The sequence below is a fragment of the Molothrus ater genome, chromosome 2 (genome assembly GCF_012460135.2).
Source record: "Molothrus ater isolate BHLD 08-10-18 breed brown headed cowbird chromosome 2, BPBGC_Mater_1.1, whole genome shotgun sequence".
Classification (NCBI taxonomy): domain Eukaryota; kingdom Metazoa; phylum Chordata; class Aves; order Passeriformes; family Icteridae; genus Molothrus; species Molothrus ater.
Genome location: NC_050479.2, coordinates 17,043,755 through 17,069,512, shown reverse-complemented (window position 1 = coordinate 17,069,512; position 25,758 = coordinate 17,043,755). Strand labels below are relative to the sequence as shown.

Below are 25,758 nucleotides of genomic sequence, written 5' to 3'. Positions count from 1 at the left end.
TTTCTTTGTGAAAGCTCAGCTTTCCTATTTTGTGTCAAGGAGTTACAGGACAGAGAGCCTTTGGAAACACAGACCTTGAGGCACTTAAGACACTGCTGTAAGCTTTTGATTCAGGGCTTGTTTCTTTGTTGAAACTACTCCTGATTTTTCTCCCTCTAGCTCCAAACTACACTCCTTGTTCCTGTCATTCTGGAAAATGTTATTTTTGGAACAGCATATGTCAAAATTACTTATTTGCTCCCGAAACTTCCCCTGCATTCAGTTCAGTTCATCAGACCTCCCTTGCCTTCCTCTTTGTTAATCTCTTTCTACAGTGGTAAGAATGTTTGTAAGCCCTCCCTGGTCCCAGTCAAGCTAAAATCTTGCTTTCTCTTCCTTTTGCATGAGTGTTTTTTCTCATGAAGATATCCTTGATTAAGAAAATGGACCCCACATGTCTGTCACAGCAGTTTTGTCTTATAGCTCGATTTATTCATGGCTGCTCAACAGCTGCATGCCTCATTTCCCAAATCTTTTTTTCCTGGCTTCTTCCCAAACACTTGGAAGATGCCAGATTTGCTATCTTGAGCTTCTATTCTCAAAAGATTGCTGCTTCTCCTTTACACTCACAGACACTCTTGCACATCCCTCTCAGGGAAAGGAGAAGGTGGTTGCATGACTTTCCATTCTGTTCTCCTTCCCCTGGTTTTGCCCAGGAGCACAGGGGAGTTTTACTTTCAGTTCAGCAATTCTGTCTTTAGTACATTTAGGAAAAAAACTTACTGTCACCTGCACATCTTCTTCCCCTGTGTCTTTCATCTCCTGGTCAGGGAGTCTTCCCCATGCCGCTGTGCTCTCCAACAGTGTTGCTGTGTTTGTATACCAAGGGGCACAGTGGCAGAATTTCACTCCATCATCGTGGCTCCTGTCCCTGCAGGGTTCCACTCTTGCTGTGCTGCTCATTGAGGATTTGAGCCAGCACATTCTCAGGTTGCATGCTACAACTGGTGTGAAAAGTAAAAATGTTTATCTATCCAGTTGAGTAGATGCAGCACAGTAATTGAGTGGTTGTTTCAGAATCAGTCACCATTCTGAAAGGTCATTGTAATCATTAACCTCCAGCATGAAAACTCATTTGGGATGAAGTGGGAGAAATTCTACATGCTTCTTTGGTTATTCATTTAGGCTGTTTATGTAAACTCAGGAAAGATGATAGTCTGTGAAAGCTTTCCATCAGAAGGTCTGGAAATTTGAAATCAGTACAAACTTTATATGCTCAGCATTCTGAATATCTGGCCAGTTTATTTAGACTCCTAAGTGCAGGATCATTGTTGACCTTAGCCTTTTAAAGGATTGAGGGCCAAATTTCCAAGCATTTAAATCGTACTTTTCTCCTTGGATGACCAGTAAGAGATGAGTTGTTGATGTTAACTTGTGGGGAATGCTTTGTTTTTGTTTTTTTTTTTAGCCTTTCACCTTTTTCAACACAATTTTTCTACCTGATCTTAAGCCTGTAAAACAAGGAGGCAGCTGTTGAGTGTAAGATGTTAGGCTACAGTTAAAAGTTATCAAATCAGTATCCTTCAAAATGTTAAAATGAAGTTGTCTTGCAAGAGGGCTGCAGGAGCAGCTCAATACCCAAACCAGGAACTTCACACCCTCTGTAATTACTGCAGACCAAGCTGCTCAGTCTGTCAGGCTCTGCTACTCCAGGAATTGTACAAACTTTTGAATAATCAATGTAAATCATTTACTCAACAGGTTTAACTTATCCATTTCATGAAAGTTAGGCTTCTGTAACCATAGCAGTAAAAATATGGAACATTCATGAACTGGATAAATAGTTCTGTATCATCTTGAATGATTTTGTCATGTATGTGTATAAACCTGCACCTCAGACATGAAGTGTGCACACACTGACTGTACCAAAATAGCTGCAGGTTTCTTGGAAATCCTGCCACAATTGTTTGTATGTCCTAATAATGAACTACCTGCTTCATAGTAATTTTTGTATTATGCTACTTCTTTTGAAAGAAAAGCTAAGTCTGGGTATTCTGTAATTGTAGCCTTGAATTTCCTACTTTTTCAAAAGCTTAAAAAGAAAATCCTTGGCAGTGGCATTCTATTGCTATCATTTTTTATTAGTAGTCATTTTGGAATTCTCTCTTCCTTGTGTGCTTTCCTGTTTACCTCAACAGGATGTCCTTGGAGAGTTTGAATGTCAGTTTTACCTGCAGGTTTTTTATTTGAAAGGCTTTCCAGAATAGAATTACAGTCTCCAGAAGAAAAGGAAAATTTGAAGAGTCTTAAACATGGTCTAGCTTAGAAAGGATTTATACTTCCTATTTCTAAGTGGCATATTTAATAATTGTGCATGTAATTTAATAATCAGCAATTTCAGCATTGGAAAATTGGGTCATATGGCTGTAGGGAAGCAGTGTCTGAAGTTGTATTCTCTGGGAGTTTGACACAGAGAGAGGGAGGAGGATTATCACCACTGCATATTTTAATATTAATTCCCTCTCCCTTCTTTAGTTGCTAGGAAGAGTTTGTTGCAGAGAAATCTGGAATGACTGTGAACCAGTTTGGTGATGACAATCTACTGGAACTTGGTTTTTAAGTGGTCACTGCCAGCTGCAGTGGGGTTTATTCTATCCAAAACACCAACTAGCTCTTCATGATCCTAAAAGCAGTTTCTTTTATGAAAAGCTATTGTGTGGCTGTACATGTGCCATATGCTGCTAATTGTCTTCTGTGAGCCTAAAGCCTCCTGTGGATGGTCTGTGCAGTAGTACAGTGCAAGCCATTAAAAGCTCAGTATTTGCCAGCTGCTGCCACAGGCAGCTCCTGCTCTGTGGTTTGGAGGATCCATTGTATTCTCAGGTAGTGCTCTGTGGTAGCTGATGATAAATGCTCTGTAGTAGCTGGTGATAAATGTCTGACTTGAAAGTAGGCATATATCTGAAGGGAGCTATAAATTCTGACAATTATTTTTTTCCCCAACCTACTTTGTTTCTCTTGAGTGTTGTACCTTGATTAGTAGACTGAGAAATAGACAAGGATTCACTTTGTATGTGCACTGGGTTCATTGATGCTGCTGTAATACCTTAAGGATATCTCAGTGGGATGAATTTGAAAGTAATCATGCAGATATGTTTTCTCAAAATAATCTGATTTTAGTAAGGAGAGTAACAGAAAAGACAATGTAAAGCAAGGAACAGCCTCAAGGAATTACCTAGAGATGATGATTCAGCACTGTTGTTTTCCTATCATAAAACCTGCATGTGGCAGGATATTTGGAATTCATCCAAATAACAGAAACCCATTTTTACATTAATGGAAATATGTTTGATCAACATTTAGACTTAAAAGCTTTCTTTCATTCATATACCTTTTGTTCCCAAGGTCAAAACAGTCTCAATATGACATGTTAGTATTTTGTAATGGGTGATGTAAATTTATGCTAATTAGCTAAAGTATTTAGGAAGGACATAAACCTTTGTGTTTTTGGAAGCAGACAAGTAATAGATTAAGAGTTGTGGACTAAGAACAAGATGTTTTCTATAAAAAGTTTATGTTGTTCCTTATGTTACTGTATCACAACTACATCCATGACTACAGGTCAGAGCTACCAGGCCTATTCCTCTTCCTGTATTCTGGTAACCAAATTGAAAAGGTAAAGCTCTCACTACATGTTGGCTTTTGACTTCTTAGGATATTCACACACTACAAAAACAAAGGGGAAGGAGAAGTGAAATCAGTCCCCATTGCTCATGTGAGATGAGTATACTCTTACATCCACATTTGCAACACTCACATGTTTAATGGACACTGATTCTGCAGCTAAAGACATTTATTTAAAATATGATGTTTTAGCAGTTCTTTTTTCTTTTCTATTCCAGCTGCTCAAGAACCTAATGCACTCAGAGCCAGACCACGATCCAGGTACTGCTTTCACTGCTGTTTCAGGAAAAGGCATATGTTCCTCTGGTGTTAGATACCAGGCACCAGAACTGGTGTTGGATTTTTTTTTTTAAATTGGTGTTGTGCTGTAAGTACAGCTCAGATCAGACAGATTTACCATAAGGAATCTGTAAGCTATAGACCCTACATGAATACTGCACTAAGGCCCCATGATCTCTGGTCATAAGGTGCTGGAAGTTTTGCCTATCTGCCCAGCCCTGCTGCCTTGTCAGGGGGTGACTGCCTCCAGCCCAGCCCCAGGGGCATTGTGGCAGGAGAGCTGGGACCACCCCATTGCAGGGAACATCCTCAGCAGTTCCATGCTCTTGCAACCTGCACGGTGATTTCAGATGGAGGGAGGCACTGCATGTTCACATGGAGGGAGGCACTGCAGAAATAGCAGTAGTAGCTCAGCTCTCGGCTGTGGGTGAGTGAATTCTTTTATTGGCATCCATGTTTGGCTGTGGTTGGTTGGTGTGTGATGGAAGGACTTCAGGACTATTGTGTGCTAGAAATGACACCTGCTGAATTTGGGTGCTTGAAAGGAAAGGGAAACCTGTGCCAGAAAACACTGTGTATAAATGGATTACATCTTGGGTTGGTTGTCACCTACTGGTGTGTAGCCATATTGTTAATTCACATTAAACTTTTTATTTTTGGTGCTAATTAGAGGGCTCTGCTTGGGATTTTTTTGCTTGGATAATGAAGTATAATCAGAAGCTGTCTGCTTACAGTCTTGTCAAAGCCTGCTAGTAAGAGAGGATCAGCTATAAGCATGGTGATTGAGGATTGAAATCCTCTGTTCTTAGGACCTATATTCAGGAAGGCTGAACTGCCTTGTGTGCTGTTTTTCTGCTGCTAGCCAAAGCTTTTTAGTTTCTGCAGAGTTTTACATTTTCTTGCTGTGTTACTAAATTGCAAATATGCAAAAAATATGCACAAATACATAGAACACTAAATGCTTAAACAAGCTCAGAAAAAGTCACTTGAATGTGACTGCTCTGTCACATGTGGCTGTCTCACATCTGACTGTATGTCAGTGCTTCAATGCAGAAGTTGAGACTAAAGGTGCTTGAGCACGTCCTTTAACTCAGACCTGATGTGCTTGTTGGAAATGGGATGAAATACCCTAGAGAGATCTATTTTTCTCTTTAAAGAATGATTGGGATGTTAGGAAAAATTGTGTATTAATGGGCTTCAAAGCCAGATTGGAATATATTCAGTAACTGAGAAAACAAAAACAGTGAAAGAATTTGTGGTGTGGAAAGTAAATCTGGTAAACTTGGTGGTGATAATGAACAAGTAGAAATTGTTGGTGGCTCCTCTGGTGGGTCCTAAAAATTCTGATTCACAGGGTGAGGAGGACTCTGACAGTCCTATTAAAGAAAGAAGTAAATCAGGAAGTCTTGTCTCTGGCAGAACCAGAACAAGAGGGTGGAATAAATCAGTGATTCGGGCTCCTTTAAGAAAAATTGTGTGGCTGCTGGGAAAGCCATCTATGTGCATGTACTGTTTACTAACTGTGAGTTATTGACTTGGAAAGAGGATGTTACTTCTCATTGTAACAATCCAAATGATATGCATAGTATTATTATGCTTCGATGATGACACATAACCCCAGCTGGGGAGATACATACGTTTGGTTAGAAATTTGTTTATTTATGGAGGAAAAAAAAGAGTAGTTCTAGAAAAAGCAAAGGAAGGACTGAGTAGGAGAAAAGTTGAGGAGCTAGATCAGAAAACAAGGGGACCAGGAATATCAAATCCTGATAAACGTCTCCCTAAAGAAGATGTTGAATGGGACTTGAATTAAGATGTTGCATTAAAAGGAGTAAAAGTGATGATTTTATGTGGAATTCATCATGGAGTGGAAAAACCTAGGAGTCTTGCAAAGTTGTAGGAGGTAAAGCAGGGAGACAGAGAATCTCCATTAGCTTTTTATGAGTAGTTGTGTAAAGTGGCTCATAAATGGACAAACTTGGACCTGGAGAGTGAGGGTAATAGGATGTTGCTCAATATGCTCTTAATTGGACAGCTGGCACTGGATATTAGAAACCTGTTTGGCAAAAAAAAGAATGGTCCATTTGTCATTAGCTTTTGGTCTTGCCCTGACATGCAGTGTGACAGTAAGTCTAACATCTCATGTTGCCAGTGCTCATTTTGAACAGAGTCTTGGTCTTGCTTGGTCTTGGTTTTTCTAAACTCGTAACTTGAAAAAATTGAACAGTATCTGGCAAAATCAAAATTCTCAGCAAATCCATCACACCACATTGGGATTAATGTGCTGTGGGAGGGCCTGGAAAGAGGTACTGAGCCATGTATTTGACTAGCTGTAGTCACTTTGGAGCCATTCACTTTTTCTGGATTTTGTGCAATTTGGTGACTCTTTCCTATGGAAAATTTATTTTAATAGTTAAAAATTTATTCTACTAGTGAGAATATCACAAATTATGAAATGCATACTTGCAAGAGATGGGTTGAATCTATACCTGTATAAATACTACCTTAGCAGTTGGAAAAGGCAACAGAAACTCCAAGGGGTGTATGTGGGGAATTTTACTTTGGTTTATTCAGAATAGTTGCTACAATTATCCTGCTGGCAAAGTTACATAAGAAGGCCTCAAGCTGTGTTACAAAAAGCCTTAAAAAATACTAGCCCTGTAAGCATGACTCATTCCTTTCTCCACATGCTTAGCTCCCTCTGTTGCCAAATAAATCTGTGTTGTTATAAGAGGAGCTCTTAGTCATTAGGGCAAGGAATTTCCACCATGAACCTGACTTCTGGTCAGTGTAATTTTAGGTACTATTCACTACAGTTGTTTAAAATTAATTTTTGAAATAAAATATTTTCTGCTTTTCCCCAACATGTTTTTCCTTAGGTCTTATTCTAGCACATCAATAGAAGATGCCATGAAAAAGGGAGAAGAGCCCCCTACTCCACCTCCAAGGCCACAAAAATCACATTCCAGAGCTTCCTCTTTGGATCTGAACAAAATATTTCAGCAAAACACACAAGGTAAAGTTGGCTTTCTTTGCTCCTTCTGAGACCATTCAGGTTAGCTGTGTGCTTGGCAACTTGATGTGTTTGCAGAAATGCTTGGCAATATGTGCATGTGCTGGCCTTTGCTGCAGACAGTAAAGCACTGCAGAACAGGAGTTCTGCTTGTGCACTTGCTTGTGTTACATTGCCACTGAGGGGAAAAATCACTGTTTCTATAATTAAGGTGATTATAATGTTTTCTGGCACAGTAATGGGAAGCTTAACATATGGTAGTCTGTCATCAGTGACTGTTTATAACTAGTCTGGCTGTTTAGACAACTCTCATCAGTAACTAGAGTATAATTGATTTTTATTACTATTTATTTTTTTTGTAGTTCAGAAGCAGGAAGAAAACCCTTAATGTTTAAACTGGGAGAAAGAAAGCAAACATTTTTGATGTTAGCCTAACATATGTGTGAGAACAATCAGAAGCCACTCTGAGTTTAAAAAAAAGGGTAATTTCTTTTGACATGAGTGCATGTCAAAAGGGGAGAGAGAGAAAATGTAGACTAGTAGCTGGGGTGAACTGAAAGAAAATGGCTTTTCAGCACGTTACCCTTTGAGTGTGCCTCTTGCCTTGAAGTGGGAAGAGGAGCTGTTTGTTCAGGGCAGCAGTCACCCAGCGTGGCTGTGCTTCAGCAGTGTCCTTGAAGCACACCAGAGGTTTGTGTGCTGCACACCAATCATCTGACTCAAGGACCAGCTTAAACACATCATGCTTATGCTTCAGAAGAAAGGCAAGGTTTGACTGTGTCAAGGAATGTTTAACTGGGCTCTCTAATGTGGTTCTTGGAGTAGAAAAGAGTTTTACCTCTTGCTATATGGGACTTTTTTGTGCAAACACTAGAGGGAATTCAAGAGTCCTGCTATGTGTGCTGATCCCTGAAACTCAATAGGAATAAACTTTTTTTTTTTTTGCCTTACACAGAGCAGTAATTCTTTATTTTCTTTGTTCCTGTTGAGGGATCTGGTGCCTCTAATTTTGATTTTGTTATACATCAAAATAAAACCACAAACAGAGCCGAGTTCACATTTTCTACTGCAGCAAATCTTCTTGGAATCCAGATAACAACTATAACTGGAAGGAAATTGGAAGGAAATAAACTTGGGTTTAAATTTTGCTTGGAACACAAAGGAAAGAAGAATGTAAATTCTTGAAGAAGTTGTTCTGTGAATGAAAATAAACATCTTGTTTTTGATGTTAATTAAATAGTTAATTTTGAAAGTCACAAAGTGGTTTCTTTTGAGGAAGTTAACAAACCGTGTGCAGTTTTGAGTACCACAATATAAAATAGACCACAATATAAAAAAGACATTAAGCCATTAGAGAGTGTTCAAAGGAGGGCTGCAAAGATGATGAAGGGTCTGGAGGTGAAGCCGTATGAGGAGCAGCTGAGGTGGCTTGGTCTGTCCAGCCTGGAGAAGAAGAGACTGAGGGGAGGCATCATTGCACTCCGCAACTCCCTTGTGAGGGGAAGTGGATGGGCAGGCACTGATCTCTGATCTGTGGTGACAGTGACAGGACCCGAGGGAATGGCCTGAATTGTATCAGGGGAAGTTTAGGTTGGATATCAGGAAAAGGTTCTTCACCCAGAGGGTGGTTGGGCACTGGAACAGCTACCCAGGGAAGTGGCCTGAGTTTGAGAAGCATGGGGACAATGCCCTCAGGAACATGGTGTGACTGTTGCGGTGTCCTGTGCAGGGCCAGGAGTTGGATTTGATAATCCTGGTGGGTCTTTTCCAACTTAGGATATTCTGTTCGTCTGTGTACATTCAGCATGACTAGAATAATCCTATTGCAGTGCATTAGTTTTTGTCCTACTAATTCTAGTTCAGAAATAAATGTAGTTAGGGGAGATTGGTGGATAATCTGCTTCCAGACCCACAAAGGAATGCTCATTAGTACTGAGTTTTGTTTTCAGTTCCACATAAGTCATGTTGATCTATAGGTATAATTTCTTTAATTGTAAAACCATCTGTGTTTGAAGAATTTGTTTTGTTTATTTCCATTTTAAAGGTCAGAAAAAGAAAAATATTTCAAGTAAATTCAGTTAAAGACTGTGGTGAATCCCTGTTGTAGGCACTGGATTTTTTTGTTTGGTTGGTTTTTGTTCTTCATTTACTCTTGCTATATAATGTTTGTAATCATCTTATGCCTTTCTCCTGGCCTGTATACACACAGAATATTTATCTGTGATGGCTGGGATATCCAGCAATGGATTAGTCATAAAAATGTGCTTTAAAATTATTGCATTATGGGGTAACTGGACTGGAAGAAGAGACCTTCATTCATACTTCATAGCTGCACTTCTCTGGGTTGCTGCAACAAGTGTTACCCAGGACAGACATAAAAAAGCATGAGAACTTATTGAAAGGCACACCTTTCTGAAATATCCAAACGAATTTCTGTTAAGAGACAGAAATCTCTTCTGTTTTTGTTTTTATTCATGTAGTCTTTATGTTAGCATATGAGAAAAATCCTGTGCTGCTACATTCTCAATGTATTTCTTTTTGTTGAATGTGTAATCTCTGGCATTTGGCCTGTGTTCATGTTAAGAAAATACTTGGCTAGTTCATGCATTCCTGGAAGGACAACAGCAGGTTTTAAGTAGAAACAAAAATGTCATTTTAAATGCATACATGACCTAGTTTACTTCTTCATTTCTCCCCTAGCCCAGTCTCCAGTCAGACACAAGCCAAGAGCTCCCAGAGTAAGACCTGGGTATTGAGGGGGCCAAAACTGGGGCAGCTCAGAGCCCAGAGATCCTGCAGCAGAGCCCCAGCCACCTTCTAGCTCAACAGCAGCAGTAAGCTAGAGTCTGCCTTGGGGGAGCTCCAGGGCTGGGGCGAGTCTCAGTTTGAGTGTTAAAACCTGAAAATGCATGCATTTTCTTCTGATGTTTTGTTCAGTTATGTTTGCTACCCATGACAGCCAATAAAGAATTTACTTCTGGGCAGTGACAACAGTCTGAGTCTTGTTAGATTCATACAGTTCCCACTGAAATACATTTTATTTCCCATTTAGTTTCATTTCTGAGTCGCATAACTACTTTTAATTAACAGTTCTGTTGAACAAAGGATACTTTTTAGGAAAAGAGAATTTGCTTTGATGAAAAAACAAGCTTGTCATAAACAGTGTAGTTTTGTGTTATCTGGAAGCAGATTGAACAAAACAGCCATATAACTATTTACAAATGAATTTTTGACTGGAGGTTTTCGGCACTCATTTGCTTTGGAAACTCACCTCCTGCTGTGGCTGTTCCTGTGGTGAAGAACACGTGGAATGCAGGCACCATTTTTTACGTAGGCTTCTAAGGAAACACTCACTGTAGCTTGGATTCTCTGTTTCTGGGGTGCTGGTTCCAGCCAGCAACAAGGGGCTAGTATTTGGGGTCTTTTTCTCCCTTTTAAAATGTAAGGTGTTAAGTTCCACACTTGATCATGTGGAAACACAGCAAACATTTTATGCAAGTGCAGTATTTTCTGTCACAAATGACGTTTTCCTGACTACAGTCAGATCTGTAAATGGTACTTGGCATTGCTGGGCTAGTGATGGCTGCCAGACAAGAAAACGTCCTGTTTGTTCTAATTTGGTGTTCACAGGAAGGGAACAAGGGAATAGAATTTATTGGTGTGCATCAGCATTCCCATCAGTGACATAAGTGTGTCCCCACATCACTCCTGTATTCCCTCACATGGGTGTTTCCCAAGCAGTCTGAAGTGGTACTTGTATCATTAAGACTCTATCAGAACAATTGTCTTCCTGCACCCTCTCATTTTCATTAGTGCTAAAGGAAGACTGTTCAGCATTGCATTTTACCCTCTTTTTCATACCTTTGAAGAAGACTTTTCATTACTTCTTTACTTCATCAGACTTCCATTCAATTAGCACATCCTTTCCTTTAGCTTACAGATTTGGTGGGTTTTGTTTGCCAGGTGTGGGATTTGTGAATACTTAAATGTATATTGAGATATCTTAGCTTTTTTATATTTGCCTAAGTCGAATTCTTTGTATTTCTGAACGGTTTTAAGTCTACATGTAAAATGAAACAGTTCATAGCTGTGTAGGAAAGAGGATTTTGAGAATTAAAATTATTGTTGCTGTGGTGTCATAGATGTTTTGATACAAACAAGCCCAAACAGTTACCATGATACTGTTGTCCCAGTTGTTTTCAGGAATATCTTTTCAGCTAGATTGTCTTTTTAGCTTAGTGAGCCAAATGCAAGTGACTTTCCCTTTTGTGTACATGAAACTGAATACAAAAAAATCTACAAAAATTAACCTAGATAAGCATGATTACTGTATTATCTTCTGTATTCTTTTATCCTTAATTGTATTTGCTAGGAAATGTCTGTGCCCAGTGAGGTTAGCTGTCTGAAAGATGTAGTTGCTAGAGACAAGCTATTAACGGGTGGTGAAGTTATGTTTTTGTATTACCAAAAGTACAGATTTCTTAAAAAATTTATTTGAAAGCCAGAGTGACAAGGGGGAACTTAGAAAAGTAATGTTATTTTTTCAAGGCTGAATTTAATTAAGTAGTTAATTTTCAGGACTCCCTCTTCTCGTTGCTTTTACATTAGTCTTGATTTAGTAAAATCCAGCTATTTTCTTGGGATTTTGTTTGTGCTGTAATGCTGTACTGTCTTGCATGTTACTGTGTTGTGTTTATTAATCAGACCATTAAACATTAAATTAGGAAGATGAAAATTTACTTTTGAAGGAATTTTATTTTAGAGAAAATATAATGGCAAATACCCTCACCAAATACGACATTTCACAAATTATTGTTTGCATAGTGCACAAGAGCTCTAATATTGCAAGCTTAATCAAGTTAGAAGTGTAGAGTCATGTGAGTAAATGGTCGTATGAGTTGTGACAAATTTAAATTAAAAATGTCCTATACATAGAGCACAGAGAACAAAAACTGAGCTGCTATTTGTATTTTTCTCTACAAAATACATTTTTAAAATAAATGCTGCAAAAGTACTTTCTTGAATCAGAAAATTTTATTTTTTTTGGGACTCAGCCCCTGATCTGGTACTGGAGCTGTTGGTTTTTTCTAGTCCCATTCCCTTTCAGAATATATTTGATTACTGAACTGAGCTTATTCTGAATAAAATATTCATATCTTCCTTCTGATTTGAATGGAAGAGTTTTGTGCCTGTCACCCTTTTAGAATTTCTTATGAAGGATTTATATGTTTACAACTGTGTAACTTCTTTGCCCAACTGGACAGGAACACAATTAAGGTTAAATAAGATGGAGAAAATAGTGAGGATATATATGAATGAATAGTTATTGCATTATAGGTTTCTGATGGGGTAACATATTTTTGCATTTTTAGATTTTTTTATATATATCTGAGGGCTGAGTCTGGACAGTACTTTGCTGGGGTGATTCTTACCAGCCTTTCAACTGTAGCTGCTATTTTTACAATTTATGTGAATGAATTGAACTTTTAAAAAATTATATTTTCCCATTTATCTAAGCTTAGCTCTTTCAGGGATTGAGGAATGATTTGCAGTCTATTTTCATCCTGTTGCAGGTTGTTAAAAATTAAATTTTAATCCAAAAACTCTTCTACAGAAAATTGTGAAGGTTGAAATGCTCTTGACCAGCCCTACCAACCCCATTGACATTTTTCATGATCCCATGGGAGTTACTCTGTTCTGTTAAAAAATGCTCATCCATCATGGAACAGCTTTATAGGTTCAACAAGACAGGATCTGCTGTGTCTCATGTGGAACAGGGGTCAGGGTGCCTCCCTTGTGGGGAAGACCCTGGAGATGTCCCCAAGAAGTCTGTGAGCTGCAGGAGGGACCAGAGGGGGGACCCCTGGCAGCCCCCTGCTCCTCCTGCCTCCCATGTGCCTGTTCTGAGAGTGTCCACCTTGGAAGTGGTCACAGATGGCCAGTGCTGGAGCCCCCAGCTCTGCCCCCCAGGTCTCCAGAAGGGAGAAGCTCTGGCAACATGGATCTGCAGGAGGTAGGCGGAGGGACTGTGCCTCCCTGTGGGTGGAGAATGAAGCTAAACGTGAAGTGAGACAGAACAAAATCTTGGATAGTTTTGTTTAAGGGAGGAGGGAGAAATAGTCCCCAGATAGAAACACACTGAAAAGGAAAGGGTAGAGAAAACAGTAACTAGAAAATTAAATGGTTTAAGGAAAATGAGGGACAGGGAGGTAAAAATACAGATGTTGTGGATATATGATGTAAACCAGAAAATAGATGTTTAAAAAAAAATCTGTTTTACAGAATTTCAGAATATTTACAGAATTTCAGAACTACAGAATATTTACAAAAAAAATATTTTGCTCATTTCAATTGGAAGTGACCCATCAGATACATTAGCACACAATGTCCTAAATGGTCACACCTGTGAGTTCACAGTGCAAAAACATTAATTACTTAAGGCCTGGCTTTATCTCTTCCTAATTACTTGGAAAGTACATGGATAATTTTCCACTCACTCAAGGTACAAATAACATTCTGTATGGTTAGCACATGAAACAGACTTGTCACAAGAGTGTGTGTCTCTAACATCAGTTGTGTGCATCATTTGCTGTGACACAAGAAACTGCTGGCTGAGCAGGTTCCCAAAACTAACTGTGAGAAGAGAGGTCATTCTGCCACTGGCAATGCTTTCTACAGCATTTCTACAAACCTGGTAACAAAGTTAATGTCAGGAGTCTAAAACAGGGGGGTTTTTTGCAATGCTATTACATTCCGAGGAGACATTAGCAAGAATTATTGAAACAGATCCTTGGATCAGTGGTATTTCACAACCACCTTACTATAATCCTTTATTAAATTTATATTCCTGGCTACAGCTTTGCAGTTTTTTTGGCTTGGGTTTTTTGGTATGTTTTTTTTTTTAGACACAGCAGTGAGAATTAATAAATCAGATCTCTTGAGAAATGGTTATTTCACAATCACTTGCTAATGATGCTGTCAGGAATGTAAATAAATGAATTTGTGCAAAGAATGGTGTTAGTGTTAGGGGATAACCAAGTACTAATTTCACGGAACAAGAATAGAAGTTCAGGAAGAAGGAGGTAAACAGAAACCAGCTTAGACACAGAACTTCTCTGTGCTCTGCCTTTGGCAACAGAAGCAGGAAAAGTATCTCAAAAACCTCTCCAGAATAGTGGAAGAGTGAAAATGCTGGCTTTCCTGAGGAAAGCCTTAGGTAGTTGGGAATAGAATAGTAGTAGAAGAATAATTCATTCTGTTAGCTTATCTTTTTGAGCTGATTTCAGTGTATTACTCCCTTTGCTTCCTGATAAAATTAATTGGTTGGTGTTTCATTAAACCTGCTCTGGGAGCTTAGGACTCTGAAGCAGCATAAACTGATGGAAATCTACCATGCAACCATGCTCTCCTTTGATCCAACAGTACTGTAGCATCCACTTGAAAAATGCCAAGATGTCATCCATATGTAGGGAATTAATAGTAAATATCTGACGTGGAAATATTTCAGGAAATGTAGTTTTATATGCTGCTGTTCCAATATTAATCTTCAAAAATAGCAAGCATCCAGAAGCTCAGTGTATTATGGCAGTTTTTTCCTTCAATACTGAAAACCAAGAGCTTAAGTGACTGTCATTGGATAAGAGAAGTACAGCACCTTGCTCTTATATTGCTCTAAAGAATCCCATGGGCTCGTTCATTCTAGTTTGGGATTCTCCACTGCTGCTGTATCTGGTGACTTAAAGACCTGCTTCCATAGGTTTGTGTGGGCTGTTACAGCTTCTATTTTTCCTTCATCTTCTCTTCCTACATCAAATAAGTAAAGGACTTATCTGAGTTGTTGCTAGGATTGTCATTTTTCACTGCCACAGATAATGACTCAGTGCTGAGTGTTGTCTGCTAGGGAGGCTGGAGGCAGAGTGGTCAGATAAGATGGCATGACCAGTTCTCAGGGTATACAATTGCAGCCTGCTGTTTGTTTTAAAATATTAATCTACCTTCAGATTGGAAAACCTGTTTTTTTAATCTGGTGTGGTGTCATGTTAGTACTGTCAGACCTTTGTTGTTGCCAAAATAGGGCAGAAGAGTGGTCTTGGAAGGTTTCCATGCAGATAATCCGTCTTAAAATGTAAACATGCTGAGTAGAGAGCCATGATTTTTGAACTGAGAACACTATCTTTGTGGGAGTGACTAGTGCATGAAAATGCTGTCAGAATACATGTGATATGGATACTTAGATCTTTTTTACTGGTACCTGCATGGGCTTTCCACAGTGCTCTCTGTAGGGTTTGCCTTTTATGATGGGGCTTTGAGCAGTCTGATGTCCCTGCTCGTGACAGGGGGGTTTGATTGACTCTAAGGTCCCTTCCAGCCCAGACTGTTCCATGATTCTGTGGCTCAGCCTGGTTTGAATGCCAGCAAGTTGTTCAATAGCAAGAGGAGCTGTGCAAGGCCCATCCAGCTCCCTGGGCTTCTGCACAGGGTGAAGTCTTGTGTTCAAAGACCAGGGACATCAGCTTCTCCAATCTCTTAAAGTGTGCACCTGGAAGCACATTTGTCTATTTTTCTGTTTGCTGCTTGGCCCCAGGGTACTTGCTTTTATTTTGGAAACAGACCTTCCCCTGTTTTTGTGTTTGCTCTGAGGTAATTGATGCTGCCACCTCTGACAGCAAGAGCTGGTCTGTGCCAGGCACTGTCCCAGGAAGGAGAGAAGAGCCCTATTCCAGGCTATTCTGGAATAGCTGGAGAGTACAAGTCACCTCCAAAGCACATGAAAACCCACGAGTGTCTGTTCTTACTGCCCTCTTTTAGGGTAGTGACACCAGAGAAGGCTGAAGCTTGGGGCTTTTTTTGTAAGTTGTTACGAGTCCTCCAAAGTCAGCTAACTTTTGCTGGTAATTGTGCTCACATAAGCATGATTTCCCTCTAACAACAGGCCAAAGATCTTCTGCAACAGCAGGAATTCTATGAATATTTCATGAGTAGCTTAAGCTAGAATTTTTAGGATTAAAAAGAGGAAACTGGGTCAAATGCACATGTTGTAAGCATCTAACTTCTTTAATGCTAGATTCATATATGTTGCATTTTGAAAGCAAAAGAAGGTTTTGTGTGGTGGCTTTTTTTGTGTGGTGATGTGTTTTTTTTCATTGGACTATTTTATGGAGCAATTACTTTTCCCTTTGGAATTTTGTGGGCCAAATCCCAAGAGACTCATGGAGTTTCACAGTATGTCCAATGACTTCAGGAGATGCTTTTCCAGCATGTGGTGTCTGAGCTGGGTGTTGTTTTCAAATATTGTAACAAGCCAAAGCCACTGCCAGTGCCCAGATAAATGAAGTAACAACCTGAAGTTCAGATTAAAGGAAAGGAATGTTTCTTCCTTTCTAAAGATCACTTGCATGGGAGAGATGGAAAATGTAGTTACTACATCATGCTGTTATTTCAATGGTCTTATAAACAGAACTAATTAAAAGCAAAAGAAAGATCCTGATGACTTTTTTTTCAAATCTCTCTTACACCTGTAGGTGTGTTAGTGGTTCCCTGGCATAACTTCAGTTCTGTTTTAGTTGTTTTAATTCTCTCTTTGGTATTGTGTGCCATATTAGGCTTCATTTTATAAGATACAGGAGATGATAAAGGAGAAAATGGAAAATCCCACCAGTGTATTATAAGTCTCTGGAGCTGTAAATAGACATTTTTAGATTTGGTGTATAAAATATGTAAATGGCTAAGCTATAAGACAGCTCTTAATGATCTTTGTGGTCTTTTTAAAATATGTATGGAAATAGAAAGTGTATAAATGTAATTGATTGCTTAGCATTATTGTGGTAAAGAGCATTTCTAAGTTGAATACTGTTGGAGGTTTTTTGTTACACAAAAATACACCAGTGCAAGATGGACTGTCTGGTGTCCTTGCCAGAGCAAGTGCTGAGCATTCAGGAGCTTGGGGAGGGTAACTCAGTTAGTGCTTGTTGATGTCTCTGTGCCAGCCTAGTCCTCCTCTCTGCCTCCTCACAGCTGCCTTTGGAAGCTGTCATCTATCCTGTAGTTTTGTCCCAAATGGATTTTAGGTATTTTAAGGAAACTAAAAATTACAGCATACACGTACATGATGATTACCCTCCCTTTTGCTGGCTCAAACTCAAAGCTGACATTATGTTGTCTTATAGGGGCTTGATAAAACCATTGGGATTTGCCTTCCTCCTCCCTTTGAAATACCTCTATGGAGTACTAGCATGCAAATACAAAATATAAAACCAAAGAAATGGATTTCTTTTTAGTTCATTTAGGCTTCTGTGCTATGAATTCTGTGGCAGATGTTTTCTTTTTAAGGCTGTACTCTGTCAGGGAGTGTGTTTTATCCAGAATGAATGCTAGTGTCTACATTGGGTGCTAAAGTGTCACTTTTAAGAAGGGCAATATTTTTAATGACAAAGAGCAAAGTCCAAAGAACAAGTAGACCCTGTTTCTGGGTTTCTTTAACTGGAATTGGATTGCTTTACCTATGGGGTTTGTGGCTGACTGGCTTCTTTCTCTGCTTTTTATCATAACATTTGGGGGTTTACAGCAATTAAATCACTACTCATTCACTACTCATGAGGTTATTTCAAACAAGATTTTGCTCAATAAAGATCAAGTCTGGGTTTTGTTTGTATACTGCCTCTTCACTAGGAGGAATTCCCACTTATCCTGGGAATTAATTCTGGGTTTATTTGGAATTAAATTACAGTAGTTTGGTTTGGATGGGGTTTTTTATCATCTTCTTCTTTTCCCCCTGTTCAGCTGTGAGGTCTGGCTGGCTGCCTCCACCACCACCTGCACTACCCCCTCGACCTTCCGTATCTCAGGTATGGACAAAGCTTTAGTTCTTTGCTGTGTGTTACTTGTTTATTTATGTTACCATTGTAGTGGTTAGCACCAGTTGGCTTGGACACAGCAGTTGTTCCTGCTTCCAAGTTAATGAAAATCTGCAGTTTGCAGTTCCATGTCCTCCTTCCTGTGTCTGTCTGGCCAGTGTGTTGCAGCGTCAAATTAAAGACTAATTAAACCTCTTTGCAGTGGAGCTTGCATGTACCCACTAACTTTTATTTACCTAACTGTAAATGAAAGGCTAGCAAAGTTAGTCTACTATAATGAGTTTCATGCCTGAAGGCATGGGTTTGATACATGCTGTTGCTATTTGCTTCTTGAGCTTCAAAGCTGAGGGCATCTGCTAAGGGAACTGTGGCATGGAAGTGTGTGTTGCACCCATGGGTTTAAAAAAATAATGCTGAAAGGAAGTGAATGCCATGTCAGTTATGTTGTTAAGTTTCAAACCATTAGTGGTGTGCTTTTATTTTGCATTTTGGGTGAGTTTTTGGGTTTTGTTTTTTAGAGCATGACACAACCACAGCACAACACAAATTGACATAATCATGCATGTCTGCATCAAGGTAATTCTTTGCCTTTCAGGAAATCATGGAGGATCACAATATTTTTCTGTGGTGTTGACTATGTTAAGTCTTAGGCACAATATGCTTCATGTATTACTCCTTTAGATGAAGTGTATGATAGGAAACAAATCCACAGGGGAGCTGACAGCCCTTACCTACCAAAAGCTGGTGAGATACCTTCTGTAGGCCATAATGGTCATCACTTGAGCTTACCCTCAACAGTGTGCTGTTGAACACCTCTTACTGCACAGTGCTTATGATAGAAATGATTAGAGGCTTGTTGCCACACACAGCTCCATCAGCAGCTTGTTGTGCTCTCCTTCTCCCCATCCCTTGCTAGCACTGAGTGCAGTTTCTGCCTTGAGGACTGTAGAACACTCTGGTTTGAGCTTGCATGTTTCCTAATGCCAGTCAGGATGGCATTAGCCATGCTGCTACCAGCACACACCCCTTGGTGCTCCCATCACATTCCTGCTTTGTCTGACACAAAGAGAGAGCAGAGCAATTTTTCCCTCTGGCTTCTCCAGATCCCCAGCAGAGCTCCCTACCTCCCAATCCCAGATCCCCAGCACAGCTCCCTATCTCCCCAGTCCCAGATCCACAGCACAGCTCCCTACCTCCCAATCCCAGATCCCACAGCACAGGTCCCTACCTCCCAGTCGTGTGCCTGCAGCAGTTGCTGCTGAAACCTAAGCCAGCCCTCCTGCCACTGCTGGAGGCAGCTTCCCATAGTGCAGTGCAAGCCCTCTTGCTGCCATTGGGAAAAGCACTAAAGACAGCAAATCCTGTTCTCAGAGAACAAAACTGTTGGTTTCAAGCAAGGTTCTGTTAATTGTCCATTTTCTTGTCCAGTGATCAGGTTGTGTTTCCTTAGCAGGGGAGTGACAACTTAATTTGTTTCTGCATGTCCAGCAGCTTCCTAACCAAATACTGAGCCAAGTGCTCATCTTACACTGGAACATGCAGAATACAGGACCTTCTTAAAATGATAAACACAAGAAGATTGTCGTGTGGAATTTTTGATCCAGTCCTCTCCATTACAAAGGTCTGATTTCTAAAAGGAAAAAAAAAAAGAGTGGTTTCTCTGTCTGCTCAGTAATGAACATGCAGCTGATGCTTTGCTAACATGCATCACTTACATTTACTTAATTTATTTCTGACGATATTTAAAGATATTGGATCAAACATCGAAATACTGTTGTACTTATGTCTCTCAAAAGTGTATCTAAAACCAGTTCTTGAAAACATAATACACTTCATGTTCATCACATTGTTTATTTTTTCCCCAAGGATGCCTTTCTCTGATACAGGTAACAGAGAGTAGGGAAATGTGTGTGATGGGGTCATAATTCAGCTGAGCTGACCTTTGCAAATAGCATATAAGCAATAGTGAGCATCTGGATTACCATAGTCCAGTGGGGCCCTTGATTTGAAGAGCACAGAGAAGTTGGAGGAAGGGATCTGCTTTCAAAGCTGAGACAGGATCTAGACCTGAAGAAAAGCCATGAGGCTGAAACTGCATATTCAGCTTTTTCTTATTTCAAGATTTACCAAACTCTCCTTAAATTTCTGTTTTAACTAATTTTTCAACAATGTTATGGAAAATCATACTTTAGTGTCATTTTGCTGTACTCCTGCAGTTAAGCACTGTTAATGACAAATGTAGCTTGGAAATGAAGCAAACCATACATATTTCAGGTGGCTGTGCACCTTAAAGTATGCTCATGTTATGATTATTTTGGCTCAGCTTTGGAAATCAGTTGATGGAGGAGGAGAGGGAAATAATTTTTTTCTGAGGTCTATGGTTTTCTATGGATGACTGAGAAGTAGATTGAACCAGCTGGCTCTTCAGAGTGAGATTAAAGGGCTCATGGGATGTAAAGACCAAAGTGCATAAAAGAGAGGTACCCAGGGGTAGGTGTTACATTTCAGTGGATCACAAGTCCAGAATACAGAAAGCAAAATATGGCACCTTGACTTTGCTCCTATGTTGAAGTGCTTTTTAGTAGAATTTATTTCAGCCTTTAGGAAAACATTATTTTTCCTGTCAGAACCTCCAAGATAATCAACCTTGCTGAGTTACTGAATCACTGGTTATTCAGAGCGTGCCAAACATCTCTACTCATATCACAAACTTCCTACATTATGTCCACATCCAACTCTGCTTCCATAGTGCAGCTGTATTACAAGGGACAAGGACTGTATCACTGGGTGAGCAGAGCACAAGGTGATGCAGCTGATGCTGTTGTGGCCTTGACTTCACAGCTCAGGGCATGCACAGGATTATTGTGGCAGGCTTGAGTCTTGGGATGCTGTGAGGATCTGGCCAGTTTATGGCAAATAGCAGCAGGGCTGGTTTCTCTGCTCAGCTTGCTGCTGCCAGCCCATGCTGTTCCACACTCTGCTGGGCAGGCACCTTTACAGGTGGTGGCTGCATCTCTTTTTACTTCTACGACAGCTGTTCAAGCTGGTGGATTTAACTCTGTGTTTCTTTTTGCTTGATGGCCTCTACAAGGCTATGGTAGTTCCTTCTTAGGATGTCTCCATTGCCAAAGTCAGCATTTTATTGACTTTGTATCAGTCCATAAGCTGTGCTTAAGGTTTCCTGAGAGCTTTCACCAGACACTTCTCTGATGCCATGATGCTTCTGTCTGAGGTCCCTATGGTGACTGTACATAACCTGAGTAAATAAAGATGGACAAAAGGCCAGTTTAAATAGTGTGGATACCTCATTATCTTCAGTTCATGATCTTTTAACCCAAATTCCAGCCCAAAGCTCTCTGCACCCCAAACCATTTTGAATTGATGTTTACAGTAAGACATTGTGGGTTGCAGAATGAACTCTTTTATTAGATTCATCAATTCATATTGCTTTCCTGTGAAAAGTCATTCAAGTTTTGCCTCAATTTTGTAAAGAGTTCTTGGAAAGATTATGTATGGAAAAGCACTTACACATAGATAAGAGGGGTTTTTTTTTGATATGTTATTTTGAAGTGTTTTCCTTTTGTGCTTAAGGCTGTGTGTAACTTCACTGACATCTTCTGTGATCTCTAGTAGCACATCTCACATTTAGCAAGTCTGCAGTAGCTTCTTGGATTTAAGGATAATTTTATCCATATTGGTTTCCCAACTTTATTTGCCATAAATATTTCATATCCTACAAGCTATTGTAGACTTAGGATACCGGCAGTGCCTTACTTCTGCTTATTTCCCATGCCATGCTGTAGTATATAGAACAGATAACCTGCAGCTTTTGGAGATAACTACTGTGGTTTTTTTCTGGGCTTGTAGAGAATGGGTTTCAGCAGCTTGGTAAGTCATCCTGTGTTCCTAACTTGATAGTAAACTTAAGTCATCAAGGAGAAATGGCATAAAGGTGGCCCCAAAACTGTTGTGCAGATCCAGGGCTGTGCAGAGAAAATTTGTGTAACATGGAGGTGCAGGAATCACGTTAGGAAGACAATAGCTAATAGCTATGCAGCTGATTTGCAGTGACACAGATTTCAGATAGAAAATAACTTCGGGTGCTCATGAATAACTGGAGCCAAACATATATGCACATTTCATATAAGCCCCTGTTGTTATTTTTCTAATGGAAAACAAAATAATATTTTATTACTGTTGGCTTTTAAGCCTACAGAATTCATTTACCACAGCTGCTTTCTCTGGGAGATTTTGTAACATATTTATGTTAATAGGAATTATGGATGAACACTGAAAAGCAAATATAACTTTAGGATTTTAGCCAACATCAGCTAACTATCTGCAATGTTGCCCAATTAGATCAGTTTTCCTGTATTTAAATTACTGTATTTCAGTACCTTCCTGTCCAACAATGAAGGCGTATCTTCAGTCCTGCTTGTGCTGTATAAGGGAATTTGAAAACAGTGGGACTGGAAGAAAACTCTGTGTATCTTGGCTGAAAAAACTGATGTTCCTGGTCTCTTTTCCCAGAGTCACAATTTTAGGCCTGTTGATTTTGTAAATTCACAGTGGTTTCAGTGGTTTGTGCTGCACTTTTATTTCTGGAGACCTTGGGATGTGTTTTTCCCACTGATTCCATGCTGGCAATTTTGACAGGCACTGAAAAAATTATGGGTGAAGGCAAAGCATTCAAGTGAAGTAGAGTAGGTAGGCAGCTGTTAACATTACCAAACTGAAGTACCCTGAATACAGTGCAGCTCTGAAGATTAAAATCTCCCTGTGTTACATGAGCTCAGAATTCAGCTGTCAGTTTAGTGGCCATTGTAACCTTTAGATGTTATTGATTTGGTGATATCCTGGAAATGAAGCACTGCAAGGGGTGATGGGTGGGTCACCCTGCCCAGTCACAGCCCCTGGTGGTGTTGGAAAGCAAAGATAGTACTCTTTTTAACATATGAAATGTTCTGCTCTCCAAATGTTACTTGATACTTCATAGCTCCTTCAAGCTTTTTGGCCATTCATCATCCAGAATTGCAAGTGAAAACTGGGACCCATTTCAAAAAGTTGTCTCTACTAACATGTCTCCACATTCTGCTGAATCCGTGGAGAGCCACGAATGTGGCTCAGGCTGGATTTTTAACCATCAATTACATGTGCCCATGCAGAGACCAAGAGGTGGGGAAGGACTCCCATCCATCCTGCTGAGACCTCTGGGCCTCCAGGGCAGGATGGCCACGTGCAGCCTCTGTGCTGGAAGATGGTCCAGGTGTCCCCCCCACACCAGTGTCTTTGGCTACAGCAGAGATACATGGAGGATGAGGTTGGACTTGCTTACAAGGTTGTTTGGAGAAAATACTCAGGAATTCCTTTATTCTGCAAAATTATATGAGGACTTTCAAGTGCTGGCGGGACACCTTGATTTTTTCAGGAAGGAACTTTTCTGTTACATAAATAAAAATTGCGCCTGCAAAAAAATTAATATTTTGCTTTTGGCACCATGTAGTTTTATGCATGATTTTATACAATTTTATACTCTCCCAAATAACTATTTTATATTTAATGAAAGGAATATTTTTTAGCTTGCATTTACAACCATTGTGCAAAGAAAGGTTGGGGGTTTTTTTATTATCTCCTTGGTTTTGGCTGCAGAAGAACATATGTTGTATAAGCCGTGCAATAGGTACTGAAGGGGCATGTAACAGTAATGAAACTGAAAGTCTTCTATAACATGAAAGATTTTGCCATCTGCCACTTTAATATAATACAAATGGATTATCTTCCTCTCCTGAAAATTATATATTAAATCTAAGACAGCCAGACAAAATAAATTGTGATTTAAGAAGTGGTGGAAAGTAGCACAGTTAAAATTGAATTTGGGGAGTAGTTGATGGATGCTGTAAAATCCTTTCTAAAGAGGTTTCTGGAAGAGTGGAAGAAGGCGAGTATCTTAATTAAAATGTGTTGTAACAATTTTTTAATTTGGCTTCACATTTATCATAACAACAAAGAAAGAAGCTAAGAACCCAATGCCTGTATCTCTAGTGGAATGCACATATCCTTTCTAGCTTACGTTAATCTGGTTTTGTGGAAGTTGAAGTATTAAAACAGATTGTTAATGCTTCCATCTGGGTCCTATTCTTTCCTTGTGAATGAGCTGAACATTGCAGCAATTTGTTTGTATTTACTGCCTTTCTCCACAACCTTATCACCAGCCCTCAGATAGCTCAGGGAAAGAAAAAGCTTATCAAAACTTCAGGGCTGCACAGTGCTGAGAAAGCAGGCAGCACACTAAGACCCTGGCAGCTTGTTGCATTTGCATCCCTGTGGTTTTTTTTTTTTTTTCTGTTTTACCATTTTCAGTTTTTGTAATAAGCAATAAAAAGAATTGACGATTCAGTGTGGGATGCAGGAGACTCACAGAAACTGGAATTGAGATGTCTCAACTTCCCAGAAATTGGCTTTAAGCACAAAAATATGAGTGTTTAGAAAGGAGCAAAGTACCTCTTAAATGAACTTACGCAGAGATGATAGAAGATTGCAATGGGCACATGCAGAGTGTTAAGCATATTTAGTAGCCTACTTTTCCTTACAGATAAGCTGTTCTCAATACTTTTTTTGCAAAGCTAAGCAGTGGCACTATATAGGTAATGATTATGGGCTACTCCAATGAATGCACAAAGAGAATTTCATTTCTGCGAGTAGTGCCAGTGACTACAACGGGACTATTTCCATGTGTAAAGTTAGCCTGGAGCACAAGTGTGGGTGAAATTGAATTGTGGCAATGATTGAAGATGTAGACTTGACCTCTTGAAAAAAGGTAGGAACTCCTATCAGGTGACTGGAATTACAAAACTTGGTGTAGATCTTCTGTTCTGGAAGATCAGTTACGGATTGTCTTGAAAAGTGGGTGTGTAATCTATATATAATCCAACATTGCAAAGCAAAAGAACTGGAAATGTAAGTGAAGAACCAGTTGTTAAAATACTGTGTTCTCTTACAGTTATGAAAATCTTTCATCTGAGGCTCTCGAAGCACTCAGTGCTTGAGTGAGCATTACATATTCTTGTAGAAAGGAACTGTTAAGTATTGTCACATGGAGCGGTGAGGAGATTATCAGTGGCTGCTCAGGGATCATGCCATGAAATAATGAGCATTTGCAACTCTTAATACTCTTCTTAACAATGAGGAATTATTTGTTCTAATGCTCAGTGTTGGCCATAGGCTGCAGGTTGGGCTCTATCTGCGGCCATTGCACAGAAACTTTGTTGGCCAGTTCTACCTTCTGCCCGGAAGAATGAGAAGGGTATGGCTATTCCTAGAAAAGTCAAAACTGTGCTAAGGAAACAGGAGATACTGTCTGCTAGTATAATTGGACTGGTCTCTGCAAAGAGAATCTCTTTAGCAGATTTGGAATAAGAACAGCCCTCTCGCTCTTTTCTGTGGTGTCTTACCCTGCTTCCCAAAATCAAGATACCCACAGGCCTGGTCTGCAGACTCTGCAGTGCACTATAAGCAGTGCAGAAGACCGGAACATTCTTTGCCCATCTCCTGTAACACTGTATGTGTTCCCAGCTATACCAGATAGCACAGCAGTGTTCCCAGTGTCAGTAGTTTACTCCACTCTGAGGATGTGAGACACCTTCATCAAAGCACTTTGCACTACCATAAATGGAGTTTCCCTTAGAAGACCATATTGCATAATTTATAATTAATAAACCAATGGTGAAGAATTTAAACCTGAAAATAATTGTGTGAAAATTTTAAGACGTTTCTGTGATTGGAGGGAGGTAATTTATTACCATGTTTCTGAACGAGTTGTGGGCACACTATGCTAAGCATGATATTAAAATGATGAAGAACTAAAGGGAATTCACCTCAGCTGCTCCTGAAGGACATCCTTTTCCTGTACTCCACTAGAGGACCAGAGTACTGCTGAGTCAAGCTCTGTCT

The 25,758-nt window shown here is 39.7% G+C and overlaps 1 protein-coding gene across 3 annotated transcripts in view; it reads left to right on the top strand.

Moving 5' to 3' along the window:
- REPS2 (RALBP1 associated Eps domain containing 2) overlaps positions 1-25,758 on the top strand; it is a 96,282-nt gene that overhangs the window by 56,495 nt on the left and 14,029 nt on the right. For all 3 annotated transcript variants that reach the window (XM_036385133.1, XM_036385129.1, XM_054513996.1), the window contains exons 12-14: positions 3,882-3,924; positions 6,822-6,958; positions 17,735-17,799. In XM_036385133.1, the coding sequence (XP_036241026.1) occupies positions 3,882-3,924; positions 6,822-6,958; positions 17,735-17,799 (245 nt within the window). The remainder of the gene's footprint in view (positions 1-3,881; positions 3,925-6,821; positions 6,959-17,734; positions 17,800-25,758) is intronic.